Below are 23,537 nucleotides of genomic sequence, written 5' to 3' on the forward strand. Positions count from 1 at the left end.
GGGGGTGGGGAAGGTGTGCAGGGGAGGGAGGGCTGGGTCAGAGCTGCCTCTGCTTCTTAGAGAACAGCAGTGGATGAGGCCTGCTGAAGGTGAGGGTGGGGCATCTTGTCCAAGGAGGCTCAGCTGCCATTGGCCACTGTCCCCTGGTCGGAGCAGGGCCCTCTGCTCCAAGCCCTCTTCTCCCTGCGTGCAGTGCATCTCTGCTGTCTATTCATCCCCTAGATCCCAGTGGAGCAGCCCCCCAGTCTCAACAGGGACACTGCTAGGGCCATACTGGTGGCAGAGCTCTTCCCGGTCATGGGGCCAATAAGTGGTGGTGGTGGGGGTATAAGGCTCTGGGGCTCAGGCTGGCACCTGCTTCACAAAGGCTGTTCTGCACTGTCTGTCCGCTTCTTTGCAAAAGAGAGGGCCGCTACTGTGCCCAGAGCGGTGCTGCAGGGGGGAAGCTCTCACACTCACACGCCCATGTGCACATCACACACACCCCATACAACAATCACACCCACACAAGGTGGCTCACTAAGAGACTAAGACACAGTGACAAACTGGAGCGCCACCTCCATGTGACAAATGAGGGATGAGGAGGCTTGTGGAGCAAACCCAAAGCCCCCACGCTGGCACGCAGGGAGCACCGACGAGCTGGGGCTGCCACAGCACACCGAGAGAGGGCAGCCTTGTACTTGTACTCCTGACAACGGCATCTCCACAGATCTTCACAGTTAGTGTCTATCTACCTCCACCATGCCTCTTCATTTCTGCCTCCATTCAGTAAATAAATTTGTTCACAGGGATTCGGGTGGTAACGCAGCAGACTAAGCGCACCTGTCACAAAGTGCAAGGACCGGCATAAGGATCCTGATTCGAGCCCCAGGCTCCCCACCTGTGGGGGGGGGGGGTCGCTTCACAGGCGGTGAAGCAGGTCTGCTGGTGCCTTTCTCTCCCCCTCTCTGTCTTCCCCTCCTCTCTCCATTTCTCTCTGTCCTATCCAACAATGATGACATCAATAACAACAACAATAACTACAAAAATAAAAACAGGGACAACAAAAGGGAAAAATATATATATATATAAGAAATTTGTTCACGAAAGAGAGAACTAAGGTCTGCACACCCACCACTGAACACCCACTCCCTTACAAAGGCATGACAAGAAGGGGGCATGGTGCCCAGGTGAGAAGAACCACACCATGGCTGGTGTCACACTGGGACAGTGGCTGGGCCCCGTGAGAAAACCCAGGGACAGGCAACACCAGTAACACTTCGAAAACACAAGGAGTCTACACGCTGTGCCTGGCACTGGCTCAGTAGGTCCTGCCCCCTGCAGTGGCAACCTGTAGCTGGTAGGGACACCCATCAAGGGAGACCTATGGGAAGGGACCCAAGGGTGGGAGTGGGGGCAGGAAGCTCCTGGGGAAGGGCAAGGCCACAGGAGACCCTGAGGCTGAGACCACAGATGCCCCCTGCCAAAGACCACTGGGGCATCCTTGTCCAGACTGGACAGCCAATGGCTGAACAGCTGAGCACCAGAACAGGCCATTGTCCCCAACACAGATGTCACTCCTGACTAGCCTGGTGGCACCTGGTGGGAGAAGGCTCAGGAACACTCACTGCTCCATCAGCCACCCCCAAAAGCCTTGGGCTGAGGATCCACACACAGTCAGACGTGAGAGGCGTGTCCCCAGAATGTTCCACAGTGCTTCAGCAGCTGCAGAGCAATGCAAGCCTGGTGTGGTGTTTATGTAAGCGACCCGGTGCTGGGCTGGATGGGGGCCAGCAACCCCTCCACCCCCCCACACACAGACATACAGGGCCCGCCAGCTGTCGGCTATGGGGGGCCCCTCTGGGCTGCCTCCACCTCGCCCAGGTTTCAAAGAAGAAGTTAGTGAGTCACTAAGATGCTTCTCCTATAAAGGGAACATAAATGTTTATTAAGAAATTACGGGAACCAGGTCAGGCATTTTGGAATCTTAGTCACTCCAGCTAATTAAAGGGGGAAAAAAAAGAAAAGAAAAATCAAAACAGAAGCCCATCCTAGAAACTTGAGACAATGAGAACTTCTCTTCCCACAAGCACTGGAGCTTGGCTCAGCCCGTTGCCAAGGCAACACAGTGTTTACCACCACCCACCCTCCACCCAGGGGGAATGGCTGACCAGGCCAATGACGCCCCAGAGGAAGCAGGCAGGGTGTCCCCAAAAGAGAGAGGAGAGGACCTCAGCTGCCCCACTGCCTGTAAGGGCCGGGTCCCTCTGACAGCAGGTGGGGACCCAGAGGTGGTCCATCTGGCAGAGCACCTGCATGGGGGGAGCTTCACAAGTGGTGGAGCAGTGCTGTGGTGTCTCTCCTCTCTCTGTCTCTTATCTACCTGGAAAGAAAGAAAAAGGAATCACCCACAAGCAAAGACCTGGGTTCAAACCCCCAGCCCCCACTTGCAGTTGGTGGTGGGGGTAGCCTCAAGAGCAGTGAAACAATGCTGCAAGTTTCTTTTCCTTTCCTCGCAGTTTCTCTATCCAAAATAAAAATATTAAAAAAAAATTTTTTTTAAAGGACAAGTCAATGTGTGAACTGTCATTCTCTTAAGGAAAAAAAAAGGCGAAGAATGGTCCTGAGCTTTGTGGGCACCTGACAATGCACACATACAAGTATAGGGACACACACACACACACACACACACACACACACACACACACACACACCTGTTTCCCAAGGCCTCAGACAGTGCTGAGTGTAGAAGAGCAGAAAGTGAAAACAGAAAGGAGCTTATATGCTCCCTCACAATTCAGGGAGACAAAGAACAGGAAAAGAGAAATAAAGGTGGAAGCTTGCCAAAGGCCAAGTGAGTGTGAGTGAGCCTACGAGAACTGAACTAGCAGCCTAGAAGCTGGTGTGCTGGCTAGAGCACTGGATTCTCAATGCATGAGGTCCCGAGTTTGATCCCCGGGACCTTGTGTGCCAGAGTGCTGCTCTGAGTGTCTCTCTCCCCCTCCTGTGGATAAACTTTTTTTTAAAACTAGAAGTTGTCTATAGCAAAACACTAACACAGAGCACCTACCTCTCCCGGGGGAGGGGGGTAAGCTTGAATGGAAACCTCTAAGAAGCTGGGGCAGGACCCTACAGCCTTGGGTTAACTTCCCACTGGTGGTCAGACCCCATGACAAAGAAGTGTGGCACACCCAGCAGATCACACTTGTGGCCATGTAGAAGGACCCAGGTTCAAGTCCTGTGGTGGGGAAGCTTCATGAGTGGTGAAAATAGTGCTGTTGGTGTCTGTTTTTCTCTTCCTCTCTAGCAACTCCTTCCCTCTCAATTTCTGGCTGTCCTATAAAGTAATAATAATAGTAAAAGAAAAAGACTAACAGTAAACAGAGCTGACCCTGTAATAAGAAGGGGCAAGAGAGGAAAAGACGATGAAACTCGGGGAGGCCACCCTTGCAGGCAAGGCTGTGGCAGTCCGTCCCCAGGGGCCCCTCCCACCACACAGCCCTGTGTGAGGCGGAAATGGCAGCTGGTGAGCAAGTACAGGGAACTCCATGCAGAGGAAGTGGGTGCGCCTTCCCACGCAGGCGGATGGGACCTGCGCCCTGCCTGCCTGCCATTACTGTCTGTGTCCCTGGGTACACAGCAAGAGACACAGAAACCACGGACCACCAGTGGACAAACCAGATGAGGCCTGAAGGCTGGGGGTGAGGACAAGGGATGCCAGTGAGGGGAATGGTGGGGGTCAGAATAGAAACTGATATAAGAGAGGTGCTCAGAAATCTTACACTCTGACACTCCAGGAAGACTGGTCCTAAAATAAGGTCAGCCTAGAATGTTCCTAGCTATGACCATGGAATACGAACTCAGACTTGACAGGGATGCAGAGGTTACACAGGTTCCTGTGCTAAACAGGAAATAGACATGGGCCCTAGGTCAGATACACGGGTTTACAGTGAACAGTATTTGTATATTTTTCCCATATTTGGGAGCTACTTTCTGCCCTGATCCAGCTTTCTAGTCCTATTTCCAACTCTTGACACCATCTTTCCAGACAATTCTTTTAGCCCACCTGCATGTTAGCTGTCGGGCTCAGGCAAAAATTAGTAAAGTCATGATCCAGGAGGTGACACAGTAGATAAAGCATTGGACTCTCAAGCATGAGGTCCTGAGTTCAATCCCCAGCAGGACATGCACCAGAGTGGTGTCCGGTTCTTTCTCTCTTCTCCTATCCCTCTCATTAATAAATAAAATATTTTAAAAATTAGTAAAGTCATTGGCCCCTTGGAATATACCTAAAATAGCCTTTCTAGATTCTTTCAACATAAAGACCCCAAATCTCAACAGCTATATTCTTATCTTTTGGCTCCTGATTATTAAACAATTTGTTCTGCTTTGTATCTTAAAGCTTTTCAGCCACCAAGCTGCAGACTACTTGGGAAGACAAACTCACCAATGTGTCTTGGAATCCCATCTCCCTAGAGCCCTACCCCACTAGGGAAAGACAAAGACAGGTTGGGGTATGGATCGACCTGCCAATCAATGCACATGTCCAGCGAAGAAGCAATTACAAAAGCCAGACCTTCTACCTTCTACACCCTATAAAGGTCTTCGGTTCAGGGGCTGGGTGGTGGTGCACCCTAGTTGAGTGCACGTTAGAAAGCACAAGGACCCAGGTTCAAAGCCCTAGTCCCTACCTGCAGGGGGAAAGCTTCATGAGTGGTGAAGCAGGGCTACAGGTGTCTCTGTTTCTCTTCCTCTCTATCATCCCCTTCCAACTCAATTTCTGGCTGTCTCTATCTAGTAAACAAAGATTAAAAAATAAAAACTTAAAAAAAAAAGGTGGCCCATACTCCCAGAGGGATAAAGAATAAGGAAGCTTCCAATGAAGGGGATGGGATACAGAACTCCGTTGGTGGGAACTGTATGAAATTTGTACCCCTCTTATCCCACAATCTTGTCGATCATTATTAACTTATTAAAAAGAAGAAAGGGAGAATCCGGCGGTAGTGCAGCGGGTTAAGCGCAGGTGGTGCAAAGCACGAGGACAGGCACAAGGATCCCGGTTCGAGCCCCTGGCTCCCCACCTGTAGGGGAGTCGCTTCACAAGTGGTGAAGCAGGTCTGCAGGTGTCTATCTTTCTCTCCCCCGTCATCCCTTCCTCTCTCCACTTCTCTCTGTCCTATCCAATAGCGACAACATCAACAACAATAATAACTACAACAACAATAAAAACAACAAGGGCAACAAAAAGGAAAATAAATAAATATTTTAAAAAAAAAAAGGGCCCGGGTGGTGGTGCACCTGGCTGAGTGCACATGTTACAGTGCACAAGGACCCAGGTTCCAGCCCCCGGTCCCCACCTGCAGGGGAAAAGCTTTGCAAGTGGTGAAGCAGGGCTGCAGGTATCTGTCTCTCTCCCTCTCTGTCTCCCCCTTCCTCTCGACTTCTGGCTGTCTCTATCCAATAAATAAATAAAGATAATAAAAAAATTAAAAAATAAATAAAAAGAAGAAAGAAAGAAAGAAAGAAAGAAAGAAGAGAAGAAATAAAGAAAGAAAGAAAGAAAGAAAGAAAGAAAGAAAGAAAGAAAGACAAACAGACATCTTACACTCCAAAACTATGGGTTGGTTACCCCTCAGATTTACCTCAGCAGCAGCAACTAAGTGGCTGTCTCACATGCACCTTTAGTGAAAGCGCCTGGGGTCTGAGACTCCCCGCCACTCCAGACTACGGGAGTTTTGAGCAACACCTCGGGCCAGCAATCCAGGCTAAGGACAAGCCAGTTTCCCAGAGGGCTCTGCTCGGAGTCCTCATGGGTCTTGCTGCTTTTTTTTTTCTGTTCTTTTTCCCCTCCTTTCTAGCCTATTTATTTATTTACCTCCAGGGAGTTCAGTGCCTGCACAGCTCCAGTATTCCCAGCAACCATTTTTTTTGTTTGTTTTTCCTTTTTTTAAAATTATATTTATTTATTTATTGTGTAGAGACAGCCAGAAATTGAGAGGGAAGGGGTAACAGAGGGGAAGAGAGACAGACAGAGAGAGACCTGCAGCCCCGCTTCACCACTTGCAAAGCTTTCCCCCTCCAGGTGGGGACTGGGGGCTTAAACCTGGATCCTTGCACACTGTACTGTGTACTATCCAACTCTGCTCATGTTTGTTTATTTTGAATAGCGGTTAAGAGACAGAGATAGGGATGAGAGGGAAGAGAAAGAGGAGAGAGATGCCAGCAGCATTGCTCCTCCATTCATGGTTTCCTCCCTGCAAGTGGGAGGGTGGGAGCCTGAATACATGCACTCTACCAGCTGTGCCACTATATCCTTTGTAAGTGAGCATTACACGATCAAGGAGAGTTTAGTGGCCTGGGATGTAGCAAAGTGGTTAAAGTGTTAGACTTTCAAGCAGGGGACCAAGTTCAATCCCCAATATTGTGTGTTCTATCTCACTCATAGATAACTAAATTTTTTTTTGGCCTCAGGGTTATTGCTGGGATGCCTGCACTATGAACCCACTAGAGGCCATTTTACCCATTTTGTTGCCCTTGTTGTTACTGTCATTATTACCACTGCTATTGTTGTTGGATAGGACAGAGAGAAATCAAGGGAGGAGGGGAAGACAGAGGAGGGGAGAGAAAGATAGACACTTGCAGACCTGCTTCACTGCCTGTGAAGTGACCCCCCCCCCCCGGCAGGTGGGGAGCTGGGGGCTCTAACCCGAATCCTCACATTGGTCCTTGCATTTGTACGCTCAACCTGCAGGGCTATAGCCCAGCCCCCATAAATAACTAAATCTTTAGAGAGATACAGAACCCAAAACAAGGGGCAGGCTCAGAGGAGGACTTTACTAAGAAACGCGAGGAGAATGACATGGGGGGATAGGGGGGACTTAACCCCAGGACACACAGATCCCCCCATCCTCTAACCGGCCATCACCTTGCTGAACCCCTCTGTGTCTGTGCAGTGTGTGTGTGTGTGGGGGGGGGGTGGCGGGGGAGTGTGGAGGACAGGACAAGAAACCCCTGAGCTCCTGTCACCACTCCTCAGCCTTCTCCCACTGGGCCATGTTTACAAGAGATGGTGTAGGCTGGTATGGCACTTCTACTATGTGCGCCTGCCCAGACCCAAGCCATGGGCTAGGGCACTGAGGCCAGAAGAGATCCTGGGGCCTAGTACCCTGTGGGGCAAGTCACACCCTGTGTAGGGCAGGCCACGCCCCCCGTGGCAGCGGCACAGGGACATCTAATCTGTAGCATCAAGCCTCACTGCTTTTCCAAACAGGTCACCTTGGGACAGACTGGCCTGTGGCCACGGATTGTGGCCAAGTTCCTGGTGAGCGGGTGTTTCTGTGTGGTGGCCTTCAATGAAGGCAAGACGGCCACCAGCACCACACACTGAAACCAAAGCCTCTGGAAGCACATGCTCTGCCTTGTGTGTGGGGGGTGGGGTCAGCGACACCCACAGACTGGCCCCTGGTTGCCTCTCCCCCCCCCAGCACAGACTACCTGCCAGCAAGTGGTGGTGACACTCCCCACCGCTGGCGCCAAGAGGAGCGGAGCAGGTGGAAGACACTCCGAGCCAGGCACTCACTGGGCAGATGGGCAGACAGCTCCTTTACAGTGACCTCGTTCTGGGTGACGGTGGAACCACCCAGAAGCCCAGCCTGCTGCTGCTGTGTGTGTGTGGGGGGGGGGGGGGCAGAAGTCACAGGTCTCCCCCCACACACACTCAGTCCTGGTTTGGGAGTCCAGTTCGGTCACAAGGAACAGGAGACCAAGTCTGTGGGGGGAGGGAATGTGGCAGTCAAACAGCAAAGCTCTCTCCCGGGTGAGGAGTTTCCTGTTTTATGTTGACTGGTTGCTGCCAACAAGCGGTTTAAAAGTCGGTATCCAGGGTGGGGGTAGATAGCATAAAGGTTATGCAAAGAGACTCTCAGGCCCGAGGCTCCAGATCCAAATCCCACCACCACCACCACCACCACCACCACAAGCCAGAGCTGAGTAGTGCTCTGGTAAAAATTAAAAAATGGGGAATCAGGTGGCAGTGCAGCGGGTGAAGCGTTCGTGGTGCGAAACGCCAGGACCGTTGTAAGAATCCTGGTTTGGTTTGAGGCCCCGGCTCCCCACCTGCAGGTGGGTCGCTTCACAGGTGGTGAAGCAGGTCTGCAGGTGTCTCCCTCTCCTCTCTCAGTTCTCTCTGTCCTACACAACAATACCAATGGCAACAATAACAACAAGGGCAACTACAAAAATGGGGGGGGAGGCCTCCAGGAGCACCAAGCCCCAGCAATAACTCTGGAGGCAAAATAATTAATTATATTAATTAAAAATAACTTTAAAAGTCGGTATCCAAGGAACTGGAGGAGATAGTTTATTGTCCCTTTTGTTGCCTTTGTTATTTCTTATTGTTGTTGTAGTTATTATTGTTGTTGTTATTGATGTCGTCACTGTTAGGACAGAGAGAAATGGAGAGAGGAGGGGAAGACAGAGAGGGGGAGAGAAAGATAGACACCTGCAGACCTGCTTCACCTCCTGTGAAGTGACTCCCGTACAGGTGGGGAGCCAGGGGCTCGAACCAGGATCTTTACGCCGGTCCTTGTGCTTTGTGCCACGTGTGCTTAACCCGCTGCGTTACCACCCGACTCCCAACAAGACATTTTTTTTTTTAATAGCGACAAAACATTTTTTAAGTGGCTCAAGAATAGGTGCAGTGAATAAATCCTTGGACTCTCAAACACGAGGTCCTGAGTTCTATTCCTGACGCTGCAAGAGTCAGAGTGACACTGTTTCTCTCTCCTCCTCTTTTGTCTCTATCACTAAGTCTGAAGAACGTGGTTTTTTTTTTTTTTAACTTATTTACTTAAGAGAAACTAAAGAACCATTCTACCACCCATATATAGTTCCTTTGTTGATTTGTTTTCCATAGTATCAGAGAAAGGCAGAGTGAGAGAAGAGACCATAGCACCAAAGCCTTCTCCAATGCAGTGTGGACCAGGTTCAAACCTGGGTTGAGCACACAGCAAAGCAGTATACAAAGTGAGCTATTTCACCAACACCCAAAATGTTTTTAATGTTTTATTCATTTGTTAACAGACAAGAGAGAGGAAGAATGGTCCGGGAGGTGGCACAGTGGATAAAGTATTGGACTCTCAAGCATGAGGTCCCAAGTTCAATCCCCGGCAGCACATGTGCCAAAGTGATGTCTGGTTCTTTCTCTCCTCCTATCCCTCTCATTAATATTAAGGGGGGGGGGGAAATCAAGCTGACTCCTCAGGATTGGTGTTTCTGGAAAGCGAGGACAGCACCACCAGGTCCTTGAGAGTGTCACCAGTAACAAGCCCAGGAGAGAGGTCACCCGTGGCCACACAACCAGGGCGCTGTGGACCGGCCCAGGATCCGCCCGTTAACCACCTTCAGAGCTGCCTATAAATACCATTTGGGGACATTTTCATCCCAGGTAAAATTAGAATGTCTGTGTGGGCAAGAGGGCACCTCAGGCTCCTCCGAGCTGTCCCTTGGCTTTAAAACTTCCAACAGCAGGCAGGACCTGCAAAATCTGCCAAGGAAGCTGGAAAATGAATCAGACACTGCCCAGCCAGACCGATGGACAGAGCAGAACACCCGGAAGTGAGTGCACATCACCTGCCTCAGCCTGGCAACAGGCTTTCCCAATGGTCACAGTCTTAGCATGTCACTTGATAGGTTACCTGTCACTTATTCAGAGAACATGCCTTTGAAGGGAGACACTACCTTGAGCATGGGCCCCTGTGGTGGTGCCCTAGCACTGCCCAGCCCCTCTAGGGCACTAACCAGAGCTGTGTAAGGGGCATGGAACCATGAGAACACTGCAGACTGGGACCCCTGGCCTGGCTGTTTGAGGCTCTTCTAGGCTAAAGTAAACTAAAGAAACCAAATGCAATGTGTAATGAACTATATCCTTGTTTCCATAAAGGGCACAGGGCAGATGTGGGGGTTCTTGGAGCATTCTGAGCATGGACTCTATGCTAGCAAATGCTCAAAGGGTGGCAGAGAAAGGATTTAAAAAAAAAAAAAAAAAGTCTACCAAAGGCTGGGGAGACAGCACATTGGTGATGTAAAAAGAGTTTTTTTTGTCTGAGGCTCTGAGGTTCCAAGTTCAATCTTCAGCACCACCATCCTAAGCCAGAGCTGAACAGCACTCAGGTCTCTGTCTCAGACTCACTCTCCATCTCTCTTTCATTAAAAGTGAGTGGAGCTGGAGAGGCAATATAGCGGTTGGGACCCTTTTAAATTCCAAGTTCAATGCCCAGTACCACCATAAACCAGAGCTAAGTAGTGCTCTGGTCTCTCTAAAGAAGGAAGCTTCAGTGCTGTGGTCTCTCCCCTACTCCCTTCCCCACCTTCTCTTTCTCTGTCCCTGTGTCTTAAAAAGTAAAGAAATGGGAGTCGGGTGGTAGCGCAGCGGGTTCAGCGCAGGTGGCGCCAAGCACAAGGACCGGAGTAAGGATCTCGTCCCCACCTGCAGGGGAGTCGCTTCACAGGCGGTGGGTGAAGCAGGTCTGCAGGTGTCTATCTTTCTCTCCCCCTCTCTATCTTCCCCTCCTCTCTCCATTTCTGTGTCCTATCTAAAAATGATGACATCAACAACAACAATAATAACTACAACAATAAAACAACAAGGGCAACAAAAAGGGAATAACTAAATAAATTTTTAAAAAAAAAAAAAGTAAAGAAATAAAAAAAGTGGCCAAGGGTAGCAAAAGCACCCAGCCCCGGCTCCACCCTCCTGTGCTGTGTAACTGGGGGTGTATTTCTTAACCCACTGGTGCCTTTAAGTTTCCTCATTAGAAAACTGCTTATCAAATCGGCACCTGCTTCACAGGGCCCCTGAGAAGTGCCAACTGCCTCCTACAAATGGGAACACAGACCCGAGCCTGGCACCGTGCACCCCCACAGGTCTGGGAAGCAATCCACGTCAGTGTGGGAGCTGAGTATACAGTTCTGGAAGTTTCTTCTTTCTTTCCTTTTTTTTTTTTTTACTTGGGGTCCCAGAGCAGACAGCACAGTGGCTATACAAAGAAACTCTGATGCCTGAGACTTGGAGAGCCCAGGTTCAATTCCTGGCATCATCATAAACCAGAACTCAGCAGTGCTCTGGGAAAAAAATTAAGACACCTTACTTTAAAAACATACAAGTTTTTATTGTAATAATCATTTTTATGGTCTTCTTTTTTTATATTTATTTATTTATTTATTTATTCCCTTTTGTTGCCCTTGTTTTCTTGTTGTAGTTATTATTGCTTCAAAGTCCCAGGTTCAATCCCCCATACCCACCATGCACCAGAGCTGAGCAATGCTCTGGTACTATTTTTTTTAAAAAAAGGGTGGGGGTTGGGCGGTAGCGCTACGGGTTAAGCGCACATGGCGCAAAGTGCAAGGACCCGCATAAGAATCCCATTTCAAGCCCCCTTCTCCTCACCTGCAGGGGAGTCGCTTCACAGGTGGTGAAGCAGGTCTGCAGGTGCCTATCTTTCACTCCCCCTCTGTCTTCCTCTCCTCTCTCCATTTCTCTCTGTCCTATCCAACAACGAAGGACATCAACAGTAACAATAACTACAACAAGGCTACAACAAGGGCAACAAAAGGGGGAAAAATGGCCTCCAGGAGCAGTGGATTCATGGTGCAGGCACCAAGCCCAGCAATAACCTTGGAGACAAAAATAAAATAAAATAGAAATAGAAAAAGAAACAAAAATATGGATGTAGGGTGTTGAGGGGGTACAGGGGGGTTGTAGGGGTGGGGGGACTTCATGCCCCCTCCCCAAACAGCATCACATCATCACATGTCTGTATGATTTTGTGGGCTTTCTTGAGTTACATATTGTTGTTATTATTTTTTAATGAGACACACACACACACATACACACACACCAAGACCAGAGCACTGTTCAGCTCTGGCTTATGGTGGTGTGGGGGACTGAACCTGGGACTCACGAACCCCAGGCATGGAAGCCTTTTTGCGTAACCATTATGCTATCTCCTCCATCCCTACATACTCATTTCTTTGTAAGCCTTATTTATCTACATGTGAATTGCCAGGGACTGAACTCAGGCCGTGGAGCTTGCAAGCCCTGTGCCCCATCGCTGCACTCACCTCCCCATCCCATTACGAGTTATTTATGTGCATGTGCACAGATGCCCATGTGTCTGTTTTAACAGCCTGTTGGTTCGTTTCCTCCCTTTTTTTTTTTTCAGCCACTAGTAATCCCTCTCACCACCCCCTCACCCTTCCTTGTCTGATCTGACACACCTCGGCCCCCAGTCCCCAGCTGGATTCAGAGGGAAGTCAGAGCAAGGGGGACTCCGAGAGGGTGGCAGAGGTGGATGGTGCCACCCAAGGGCAGATCCCCCCACCAACACACACAAGGGAGCGCTGTGTGGCTCTGGCGAAGTGCCTCCCACCTGCCCTCACCGCACTCCCCAGCTATCTTGCATTCTCAGCAAAATGCCCTCAGCTGTGAGAAAGAGACCTGGAAGAGGTTTATAATGGGGGAAGGGAATTATAATGGGGGAGGAGGGTTGGGAGGAGACACGCAGCAGGAACCCAAGTACTAAGGAGACCAGACAGGCCTCAAGTCTGTTTCCTTCATACACACATGCCTTTGACATCCGCCTGTTGAGGCCTGAAAGTCTGAAGATTCAAAGGCGCTCCGTGCTGCCTTTGGTGCCCAGCCTCAGCCCTGTAAAAAAGGCCAGGCCCTCGGACTACTCCAGATACCCGCCCCATTCCACTCTCACTTGGGGGGGGGGGGTGCTGGGAGCTAAGTGGCAGGAGGCTGCGGGGGTGCTCTGTGTAGGTCTACATGGATGTGCCCGGGAGGATCCAGAGGGAGTGGTTGGGTGGTGGCAGGCTGGGTGTTCTGTCCACACACTTCTGCATTGTTCCTGACTTTCACAACCAGGCCACAGCAGGCAGCCTGGACAGGGGGTGGGCGGGGAGCACAGGGCGGGAGCTGGGATGTGTCCTGTGTCTGGGACAAAGTGCTGGCCTCCTGCCAGCCAGCAGGGCTCTGCCAGAGGGAGGGAGGGGCAGGGAGGGAAGGAGGGAGATCCCAGCCACTCAGTGTACCACGGAGCACCTGCCAGGGGCAGGGAGCACCCTGAGTACCCCAAGAGCATGTGGTGGGGAGAAGCCTGAGTACCCCAAGAGCATCACTCAGGACAACTCCCCCGCTTTGGTGGGTAAAGACACACTTCAGAGGCACAGGGCCAACTATCATAGTGCAAGGAAGGTGCGCTGTCCCAGGATCCGTCCGCAGGAGGGAGGGCTCAGCACAGCTGAGAGGGCACAGGGCCTTGGGGGCCGTGGGGGGTGGTTAGCTTCTGAAGTTCCAACTTCAGGGACCAGAGAGAAAACGGCACGGAGACACCCGAGTTCTTTGAAGGAACAAACAGGAGGGAATATACTCAGGGCAACTTTGCCAAGAGTCAGTAGCTGTCCAACGTCCAACTGAGGGGAGGGAGAGGCAGCGAACCCCCCCCCCCCCCAATCAGAGAGCAGAGAATGACAGAACATGGCTGGCAGGCAGACTGCCCCAGAGGGCCCAGGCCTTTCCTCTTGCAAGTCCTCCTGTTTTTACATCATACCTGCTTCCCGAGGGGGGGGGCACTGCCACTTCCCAAAGGGCTTTCTTTGTCGCCTCCTCCCTGCCACTCGCCACATACACAGAGCCTAACTTCCGGAGGATGTCCAGGGCCAGAGGGAGCCGAGGCAGCCAGGCTACCGGGAGGTCTGGGGACCTGGTCACAGCCCCAGACGGGGGACCGCCCCCCCCCGGACCGCCCCCCACCCACCCACCCCCCCTTCCCTGGCTGCAGCGTGGTGGCTGCTGTCTGCTGCAGAACTGTAATTACTGCCCCGGCCACCACATGAAAAGCTTCCCCTTTGTACTGCGGGCACTTGAGTTGAGAACATCACCCGCTCTCCAGGGGCGGCCTTCTGATTCACAGCTGGGGTCTGCAGGGCGGTCCGTCTGCCGGCGGAAGTCGGGCTCCTACCACTTGGCCCACCCCGGGACCCCGTTTTCCTACGATCTGCCCTGGAGCCCCAATGTGGGGGTGTCCCCAGTAGAGATGGCGGCCTGGCCACCGCCTGCCGAGACCCTCCCACCCCAGAACCCGGGAGCCCCCAAACAGTGTGGCCTGGCCTCTCCCCTCGGCCTCCTCGGGAGCTCGGCCGCACCTGCTCCCGCAGAAAGTGGGCTGGTGGGATCCGAGGGCTGGTCGGCCGTCAGCACCCGGCCCTGCGTCTCCCCACCCCGCGGAGAGAGTGGGGTGGGGTCTCAAGGAGCCCCCAGGTCACCAGCAGCCCCGCCCCTCGGCAATTAGCGGTGCCGCCCGCTACACTAGCAGCGGCCGGCGCAGGTTTTCCAGTCGTCGGTTCCCCCGGGCTCAGCGCCGCCCCCGCCCCGCGTCCCCCCACAGGCGCTCAGACCCTCCCGCGGCCACACCCACCTCACAGCCCGGCTGCGGCCGCGCGGTTGGAGCCACACCCCAGGGACCCCGCCAGGACGGGTCCACACTGCCCCGCACCCCACCCCGCGTCCGACCCGGGTCAGGACACCGCCCGACACGTGTTGGGGGCGGGGCAACTACAGCCCGTCCGCGTGCAGGTTCACATTTCCTGGGAGAAATGGGCTCCCCCCCCCCGGAACTCCGGGCTGTTTATCCTCCTCCTCCGTCTGTTAACCGGCTCGCGAACCGTCTTCGCCCGCAGAAGAACGAAAGATGGGGGACCCGGTAACAGTGTCGGCGCTTGGGCTCGAACCCTGAACCCTTAAGGGGCAAAACTTAAGGAGTTGCCCGCAGCGGGTGGGAGGGGGGAGACGACCCCTTGAGCAGACCGAGGGAGGGAAGGTTTCCGTCCATCAACGTTACTCCCTTTCTGTGCTTGTGACACACACGCGAAAAAGGAAACAAAATAGAAAGAAAAAAAAGAAACATTGAAACAACCACCACGGGCCAGTCAACTTCGGGGTCCCGGGCGGCGCGACGAGAGGGGCAGCCGCTCGGGTGCCACCTGCCCGCACCCGGGCCCGGCGGGGGGAGCCAGCAGAGTCGCAGGGGCGCGGCCTTTCCGCCCGGACTCCCCACCCCGCCCCCACCGGCCCGATGGGCGGGTCCCCGGGTCCTCCCCGCCCCGCCCCGCGCCGCGGTGCAGACAAATTGGACCTGGAGGCCCGGAGGGAAATAACATGGAGCGGAGCCGGCGCGGCGGCAGAGCGACCGTCCCCGCAGCCCCGCCGCCGTCGGGCGCCCCCACACCCCGCCCCAGCGCCCGCACCTGCCCGCACCGCCCCCCGGCCCCGGCCTGGGTGGGGTCCCCGCGCCGCCCCGCGGCCCCGATGACGACATCCGCCCCCGCGGCCCCGCCCGAGCCCGGGGAGGGGGCGTGCCGGCCGCGGGGCGGGGGCGGGGTCGCGGGCCGCGGGGAGCGCGGGCGCGGGCGGCGGGTCCGGGCCCCGGCGAGCGGGGGCGTGTCCGCCTACTGACCTGTGTGAGTCCTCAGGTGCGCCTTGAGGTGCGACGATTTCCCGTAAACTTTCTCGCATCCCGCGTAGTGGCACTTGTGCTTTCTCTGCGGGGACTCGAGGTCGGCGCGACTGCGGCCCCGCCGGCCGCCCCTTTGTCTTGGGCCGGGCTCGCCGCTACCCGCGGCCCCCGACTCCCGCTCGGGCTCCGGGCCCCGCTCTGCCGCCGCCTCCGCCTCGGGCTCGCTCCACGCGGGGCTGAGGGGCGCGGCCGGCGCGGGCTCCGGGAAGGGTGGCAGGCGGCAGGGGGTCCTCGCCTTCCGGGCGGCCGCGCCCTCCCGGCGCTCGGCCGGGGCGGGCGGTGCCTGCTGGTTCAGGTCCGCCAGGATCCGCGCCACCACGAAGAGCGAGGCGCTGTCCTTGCCGTCGCGGCGCTCGTCGACGCGGGGTAGCGTGGCTGCCACGGCGGCGGCCGCGCCCTCGGGGCCCGGCTCCGGCCCCTGGTGGCGCGGCCCGTGCACGACCGCGCGGCTCGACATGGACACGAGGCACTCGGCGGCGAAGTGGTCCACGTAGGCGGCGGCTGCCATGCTTCGGCTTCGGCCGGCCGGCCGGCGAGACTGCGAGGCGCTGCGAGTCTTCAGCGGCGCATCCGCACCCGCGGCCTCGGGAGAGCGGACGGGGGCGGGGACCGGCGCGCCCTCTCCGCGGGCTGGGCGCTGGGCCGGGCGCGCAGCCGCCTCAGCCGTCAGCCGCGCGGCTCCGCGTCCGCGAGGCGCCCGCCTGGCCGGGCTCGGGGCAGTGAGCGCATGGGACGCGCGGGCGAGCGGGGTCCCCGGGGGCGCGGGTCAGGCCGGCCGGTGCTGAGGATGCAGAGCCGCGACTTCAGCGACGACCGCGCCAAGTGGCGGCCGCAGCCTCGCCGCGCATTGTGGCAGGCGGGACGGCCGCCGTGCGCGCCCCGGCTCGGTGTGGGCGGCCCGGCCTCGGGGGTGGGCGGGGCCGGGGCCACATCTGGACCCGACGTCAGCCCCCAGCCACATCCTGGCGGCGCAGGTTACAGGCGGCGGCCGCGGGGAGCCGCGCGCGCTGAGGGGGCGGGGAGCCCGGAGCGCGCCCCGGCGAGGCCGAGCCCGCGCGCCCGCGTCGGGCCAGGGGGGCGTGACCGAGTGTAGGGGCGGACGCCATTGGTCCGTGGGCGCGCGACCTGGCCAATCCGGGCCGCAGGAGGGGCTTGCCCGGCCTCGGGCCCCGCGCGCGCCAATGGGCACGCCCTTGGCTGGCGGGAGGAGGGGCGCCGGGCACGCTGACGCACGACGTCCGAGGGCGGCGGGTCGGGGCGTGGCCGCGCGGGGCCGCTTGCTGTCCCCTCCCCCGCCGCGGAGACCCCGCGGGGCACCTTCCTGCCCGGGCTTTTGTGCCGTGACAGCCGGGCACCCGGGGGTGGAGGCCGGTGCTCCGGAGGGCGCCCCTTTGTCCCCTCCTGTCTCGGGCGCCCGGGGTGGGTGCGCCCCGGCGGGGCTCGTCCCCGCCGCTCTCCCGTGCCTGCTCGGCGGGCGAGGAGGCGTGTCTACTCCGGAGGGGCCGGCTGCGCCCGCAGCGAGACCCGCCCACCCCCGGCCCCAGCGGGCCGCGCCCCGACGCTCGCCCCCTCTGTGCGCTCTCCCCGCCGAGCTGCGGCCCCCCCGGGCTGGAACGAGAGTCGCAAGTGGGGCTCGGGGGTCCGTTCCCTCCCAACCGGCAGGTCGTGGAGCCGGACAGCGCGGGCGACGTGCGCCCCGAGCCCGCGGGAGTGCCCTACGTGCCGGGGCGGCCGGCGCCGCGGCTCAGGGAACACGGGGTTCCCGCCCCCCCCCCCCCCCCCCCGTCCAGGCCGCTTGCCAACTTCCCCCGGCCGCCCCTCTCCCACCGCGGGCCGCCGGCCTCTGTGACCCGCCCGCCCGCCGGCTGGGCCTCCGGGAGGAAATGCTCCGCCGACCTGGCCCCGCACCCCCGCCCTTCTCCAGACCTCGCCCATCCCGGGCGCCGAGCGCGGCGACCCCCCCCCCCCCCCGCCCCCAAGGCCCCCGACTCGGAGCCCGGGGGTTGCACCCCCCGCCCGGCCTCTGTGCCTCGTGGACTTGTTGAAAGTCTTCCCGGCCGGGCGCCGCGCGGGTCCAAGCCCCGTGGGGCGGGAGGGGGCAGGAGGGCGCACGCCCCAAATCATCCAGTGCACACGATTAAGAGCGGCCCTTCTCACCTACTTAATATGGGCAGATAGAAAGAAAGAAAATAATCGTCTCTTTTCAGGTAACCAAGAAGGAACTGAAACTGGCGCTGAACTCCGAGCTGGTATGGGGGGGGGGGGGGGCTCGTCCACCCGCGACTCCGGCGCCCTGGGGGCGTCCGGGGCTCAGATCGGCGGGGTTGCCCATGTCCGCACGGGGTGTGGTCCTTGGGGGCGGAGGGGAGGGGGGGGATCGCCAGAAGCGATCTTTTTCTCTCTTGACAGATTGTGTTGATGACATTTAAGAGGTTTTTGTTCTGGCCACGCAGCGATTCACAGTGTTCCGCCGGTCCCCCCACCCCCACTTGAAATGAAGCCAGTCGCTTCATTCAGGATGGAACTAGACCTACATTAACAGGCCAGGCCGCGGCCCCTGCCCCACCAGGCCCCCTCCAGCCAGCAGGCCTCTGCCCAGTTTCCACACACTTTGGGGGGACGGGGGTGTCCTATGAACATTATTCTAGACCTTGGGAGTGAAGGCAGGTGAACCAGATACCGGCCCAGGGTCAAAGAGCTTCTGTCCTGACACCGCACATCCACCCCACCTGCATCCTCAAACAGTACTGGGTTCCGCTCCTCAAGTATGACTCTCCCATTTCAGTTTCCAATTGCACCACCCACAAAATATATATAAATTTGTTGTGGGGTGGGGACATATCACTGAAAGAAAATCTCCGGCCGAGTAGCGTTTACCCCAAACCCCACGGAAGTACCTCAAAGAAAATCTCAGTTACTGGCCCAGGAAGTGGAGTAAGCATTGAACCCTTAAGCATGAGGTCCTGAGTTCGATCCTGGGCATGTGAATATGTCAGAGTGATACTTTGGTTCTTTCCCTTCTCTCTCAAATAAATGAACCTTAAAAATTAGAGAAGGGAACTGGGTGGTGGTGCAGCAGGTTAAGCGCACATGGCCCAAAGCACAAGGACCTATGTAAGGACAAGAGTATGAGCCTCCCGGCTCTCCACCTGCAGAGGGGTTGCTTCACAAGCAGTGAAGCAGGTCTGCAGGTATCTATCTTTCTGTCCTCCTCTGTCTTCCTCTCCTCTCTCCATTTCTCTCTGTCCTATCCAACAACAACAATAATAACCACAACAATAAAACAAGGGCAACAAAAGGGGAAAAAATAGCCTCCAGGAGCAGCGGATCCATAGTGTAGGCACCGAATCCCAGCAATAACCCTGGAAGCAAAGAAAAAAAAAAATGTCTGGGAAGACAGCTATAGCCATGCTAATACCCGAGGTGCCAAGGCCTTAGGTTCAATCCCCCACAGCACCATAAACCAGAGCTGCATGGTAGCCTCATTGAAAAGAATGTTTTCCAACTTATAAAAGTTTTGAGAGAAGTAATTTAGGTCTATAGAAGGATGGGTAGAAAGCAGACATCAGATGGAAGGAACAGAAAACAAAACTCAACAACAACAACAACAACAAAGAAAAACAGAATAGGGATGATCTAGGCCTGAGAGTGTAGTGGTTATGTCACAGACTTTCATGCCTGAGGTCCCAAATGCAGTCCCCCACCTCACCACAAGTCAGAGCTGAGCAGTACTCTGATTAAAAAGAAAGAGTAGGGGAAGGGGGATGTGTGGTGGTCCACCTGTTTTGAGTACATCTGTTACCAAGCATAAGGAACTGGGTTCAAGCCTCTAGTCCCCACCTGTAGGGGGAAAGCCTCACGAGTGGTGAAGCGCAATGGCCACAGATGTCTCTCTGTCTCCTCTTCCCTCTTCATTTCTGTCTCTATTCAGAATAAATAGTTAATTTTAAAGCGATGGGGCCAGGTGGTGGCGCACCTGATTGAGTGCACATGTTACAGTGTGCAAGGACCTGGGTTCGAGACCCTGGTCCCCACCTGCAGAGGGAAAACTTCAGGAGTGGTGAAGCAGGACTGCAGGTGTCTCTCTGTCTCTTTCCCTATCTCCTTGTTCCTCTCAATTTCTGGCTATCTCTAGCCAATAAAAATAAAGATAATAAAAAAATCTTTAAATTAAAAAAATAAAGTGAAAGAAGTGCAAGTGGATTGGGAGGAGTCTGGGAATAGAGACCCAAGGACTGTGCAGGGGTGAGGTATCTGGTAGAGGGAGTGGGTTGGTAGCCTGTGTTGGCGCTCACTGCGCAGAACCTCCTGGAACAATTTGCTTTTTGTAAGGCGGAAGCCATTCAGTTCAGAGTGAGCAAAGCAGGAAGTGACAGCAACACAGGTTTTTTTTTTTCTTTTTTTAAAGATTTTAAAAATTATTTATTCCCTTTTGTTGCCCTTGTTGTTTTATTGTTGTAGTTATTATTTATTGATGTCATTGTTGTTGGATAGGACAGAGAGAAATGGAGAGAGGAGGGGAAGACAGAGGGGGAGAGAAAGACAGACACCTGCAGACCTGCTTCACCGCTTGTGAAGCGACTCCCCTGCAGGTGGGAGCCAGGGGTTCGGGTTCGAACCTTACTCCGGTCCTTGTGTGCAACACAGATTTTTAAGCTGAAATAATTGGCAGACCTGAGAAAATGACAGCCCAAAGTGGTAGCTGATAAGGAACACCAAGAACTAGGTCTGGGCTCTGCAGAAGGTTCTGGAATGGGCAGCACTGAGCACCTCTGGAGTTGTATTGAGGGGAGGGAGCTAGAGTCAGCTAGTAGTCAGTCATCTCCCCTCCCCCAATTCTGTGCAGCCTCTCCCCTCCAGAAAGAATGAGAATGTTTATAGATTTCCCCCCACTATTGAAAAATAGAACGTTCCTATTTAATATGATTTCATAGGTTATTTTTGGGGTTGGGAACACTGAAAATTGCCTCACGTATAATTTAATGGAAATAGCATTCCCTGTTCCCCAAAATAAACTACTAAATCATACCAAATAGGAAGCTAGTGAGGGGAACCCTGGATTGTCTGAAGAAGTCAAATAGCAAAGCCCACCTTGGGCTGAGTGACAGCAGGCAAGATTCAGGCCACAGGAGCAGAAGCAGCAGATGAATTCGTAGATTATGAAGCCACCCCCCCCCCCCCCGCCCTCCCTGCATGGGATTTAGAATAAAAGCAGCTAAGGAGATTGCAAGGGTCTTTCCTGGCACAGCAAGTCTGGCCAAAGTGATCTCCTAAACATTCTGTTGTCTTACAACTCCCCAGTTCATCAGCCAGCTCCCCAGGAAGGGAAGACCATTCTTGGGAAAACCTAAGGGGTATGATATATGGGCAACCACCTGTCTTTTCTCACAGGCTGCCAGGGCTGGGCTAGCATCTCGGGGAAGCTTATGTAATAAAATTTAAAAGCCCAATAGATTGTTTTTCGAATTGTGGAAGAGACAGAAATGGAGGGCGAGAGAGACACACACACCTGCAGCACTGCTCCACTACTCCTGAAGCTTCTCCTTGTAGGTAGCAGCCTGGGAATTGAACCTGGGTCCTCATGCATGGTGTCATGTGCACTTAATGGGCTGGTTTCCCCTGGCTTCCCAACCTTAATCTATTTTTTCAAAAAAGACCTTGAAGGAAACAGACTGTGTCGAGTGTGTGTTCACATGGCTATTAATGTTGCCAGAGAAATTAGAGGATAAAGTGGTGAAGCAGGGCTATATGGGGTCTCTCTTCTCCACCTTCCCTCTCCTCAATTTACCTCTGTCTCTATCCAATAAATAAATAAAATACTCTAAAGGGGTACTAAGCTGTGGCACACCTGGTTGAGCACATGTTATTATGCTCAAGGGCCCAGGGTTCAAGCTCCCAGTCCCCACCTGCAGGCTGGAGGCTTCATCAGCAGTGAAGCAGTGCTGCAAGTGTGTCTCTCTCTCCCTTACTATCTCCCCCTTCCCCTTCACTTTCTGTCTTTGTAAAATATATATGAAAAAGGAATGTGGATGGCAAGACCCAGGTTTGAGCCCAACATGCACTGCACTATAGTCTTTCTCTTTTTTCTTTTTTTTTTTTACCAGAGCACTGATCAGCTCTGGTTTATGGTGGTGTGGGGGACTGAACCTGGGACTTTGGAGCCTCAGGCTTGACAGTCTGTTTGCATAACCATTATGCTATCTACCCCTGCCCACTATAGTCTTTCATTCTCTTCCTCTGCGTCTCTCCTCTCTGTCTGAAAATGTCACACATGCACACACACACACACACACACACACACACACGCATGCATGCATGCACCAGCTCCACAGTTCCAGCTAGAGGGTAGCCTTTGGGAGGGCTCCTAGGTGCCTTCTGTCACATGAGGGCACAGCTAGGCACCAGCTGCCTCTGAGCCAGGAAGCCAACTCTAAGCAGACAGGCCTCTGCCCGTGCTGCGATCTTGGACTTGAGCCTCCAGAAAGATGAGAGAGAAATGTCTGTTGTCTAAGCGCCACTCAGCCAGGCTCTCCATTACAGCAGCCCAAGTGCACAGACTCTCGCCAAAGCCAGTCCCTATTCCCAGGGCATGACCAGTCCAATCTCCCACACTCCTCTGGGGTTGGGGGTGAGACTGGGTGACTAAGTCCTCCCCCCAGGGTTTTGAGGAGAGTAGGGTTCCATCCTGTGCCTCCTCCTTCCCCTTGTGCCAGCTAGGTTCTTTATGTCTTTATTTTCATTGTCACCAGGGTTCTCACTGGGGCTCAGCGCCAGCAATACAAATTCCATGCTCCCAGCAGCTATATTTTTTCTTTCTTTTTTTGTTTGTTAGGACAGAGAAACTGAAAGGGGTGGGGGTAGAGGTGTTTCCAGAGATGGCACAGTAGATAAGACCTCTCAAGAGGTCCCGAGTTCAGTCCCCAGCAGCACATGTACCACAGTGATGTCTGGTTCTTCCTCTCTCTTTCTCTCCTTCTATCTTTCTCATTAATAAATAAATAAAATATTTTTAAAAGAGAGAGAGAGACCTATAGACCTCCTACACTACTCTTAAAGCTTCCCCAACACTGCCATATCCAGAGCTGAGCAGTGCTCTGGAAATAAAATGGCTGTTATGTCTAAGGATCTTGGGAAGAGACTCAACACCATTGTTGTTTACCACTCTGTATATATTTTAATAGTCAGTGCTCAGGCATATCAATTATTTCATCCCTGATAATGTGAATAAACATACATGACTTAAAAAAAAAGACCTAAGTGGGTGGTGGAGCCCCCCAAGAAAGAGGAACCTGTAGCCCTGGGGTGCATTCAGATGGGAGAGAGATGAAAACCAAAAATGTTTCTGTGCTGAAGTTGAGGAAAGAGTAGGGAGGAATTTACAGTGTCTGCAACATGGCGGCAAGGAAAGTACATCCAAGTGATGTATGGGCAGTGCTGGGCTTGCTGAGCAGATGGCTCCCACGCCCCCACATGACAGCTGCCTCGGTGTCCCTCTCGCCCACTTCATGGTGCTTCTGGACGGGTCTCCAGTCTCCATGATAATTGTCCTCCCCTTCCATCCCCAGTCAACAACCTGTTTTCTCATAACCAAAACCCTCTCCCCTGGCTGTGTGCTCAGGATCAAATGCTATTTACATGGCACCCTTTGAACTTGACTGACACTTCTACCAAGCCCAGGGTCAATAACAAGTCCCAACCTTGGGCCAAGGAAATACCATAGCCACTGGCCAAGTAGACTCTTTGTGTCTAAAACTCCAAAGTCCCAGTTTCAAACCTCAAAACTGCTATACGCCACCAGAGCTGAGCATTGTTCTGGTTAAAACAACAGATGAGGGAGTCGGCGGTAGCACGGCAGGTTAAGCGCACGTGACACAAACACAAGGACTAGTATAAGGATCCAGGTTCGAGCCCCCAGCTCCCCACCTGCAGGGGAGTCGCTTCATAGGCGGTGAAGCAGGTCTGCAGGTGTCTGTCTTTCTC

General features: G+C 54.4%; 1 protein-coding gene across 1 annotated transcript in view; it reads right to left on the bottom strand.

Annotated features, from left to right (window-relative positions):
* The window catches only part of KLF13 (KLF transcription factor 13), a 37,323-nt gene extending 20,851 nt beyond the window's left edge, over window positions 1-16,472 (bottom strand). Inside the window, exon 1 of the mRNA XM_060179267.1 lies at window positions 15,498-16,472. Within this exon, the coding sequence (XP_060035250.1) occupies window positions 15,498-16,065 (568 nt within the window). The 5' untranslated portion in view covers window positions 16,066-16,472. The remainder of the gene's footprint in view (window positions 1-15,497) is intronic.
* Between the last annotated feature and the right edge of the window lie 7,065 nt (window positions 16,473-23,537).

This window comes from Erinaceus europaeus, chromosome 20 (assembly GCF_950295315.1).
Source record: "Erinaceus europaeus chromosome 20, mEriEur2.1, whole genome shotgun sequence".
NCBI classification, from domain to species: domain Eukaryota; kingdom Metazoa; phylum Chordata; class Mammalia; order Eulipotyphla; family Erinaceidae; genus Erinaceus; species Erinaceus europaeus.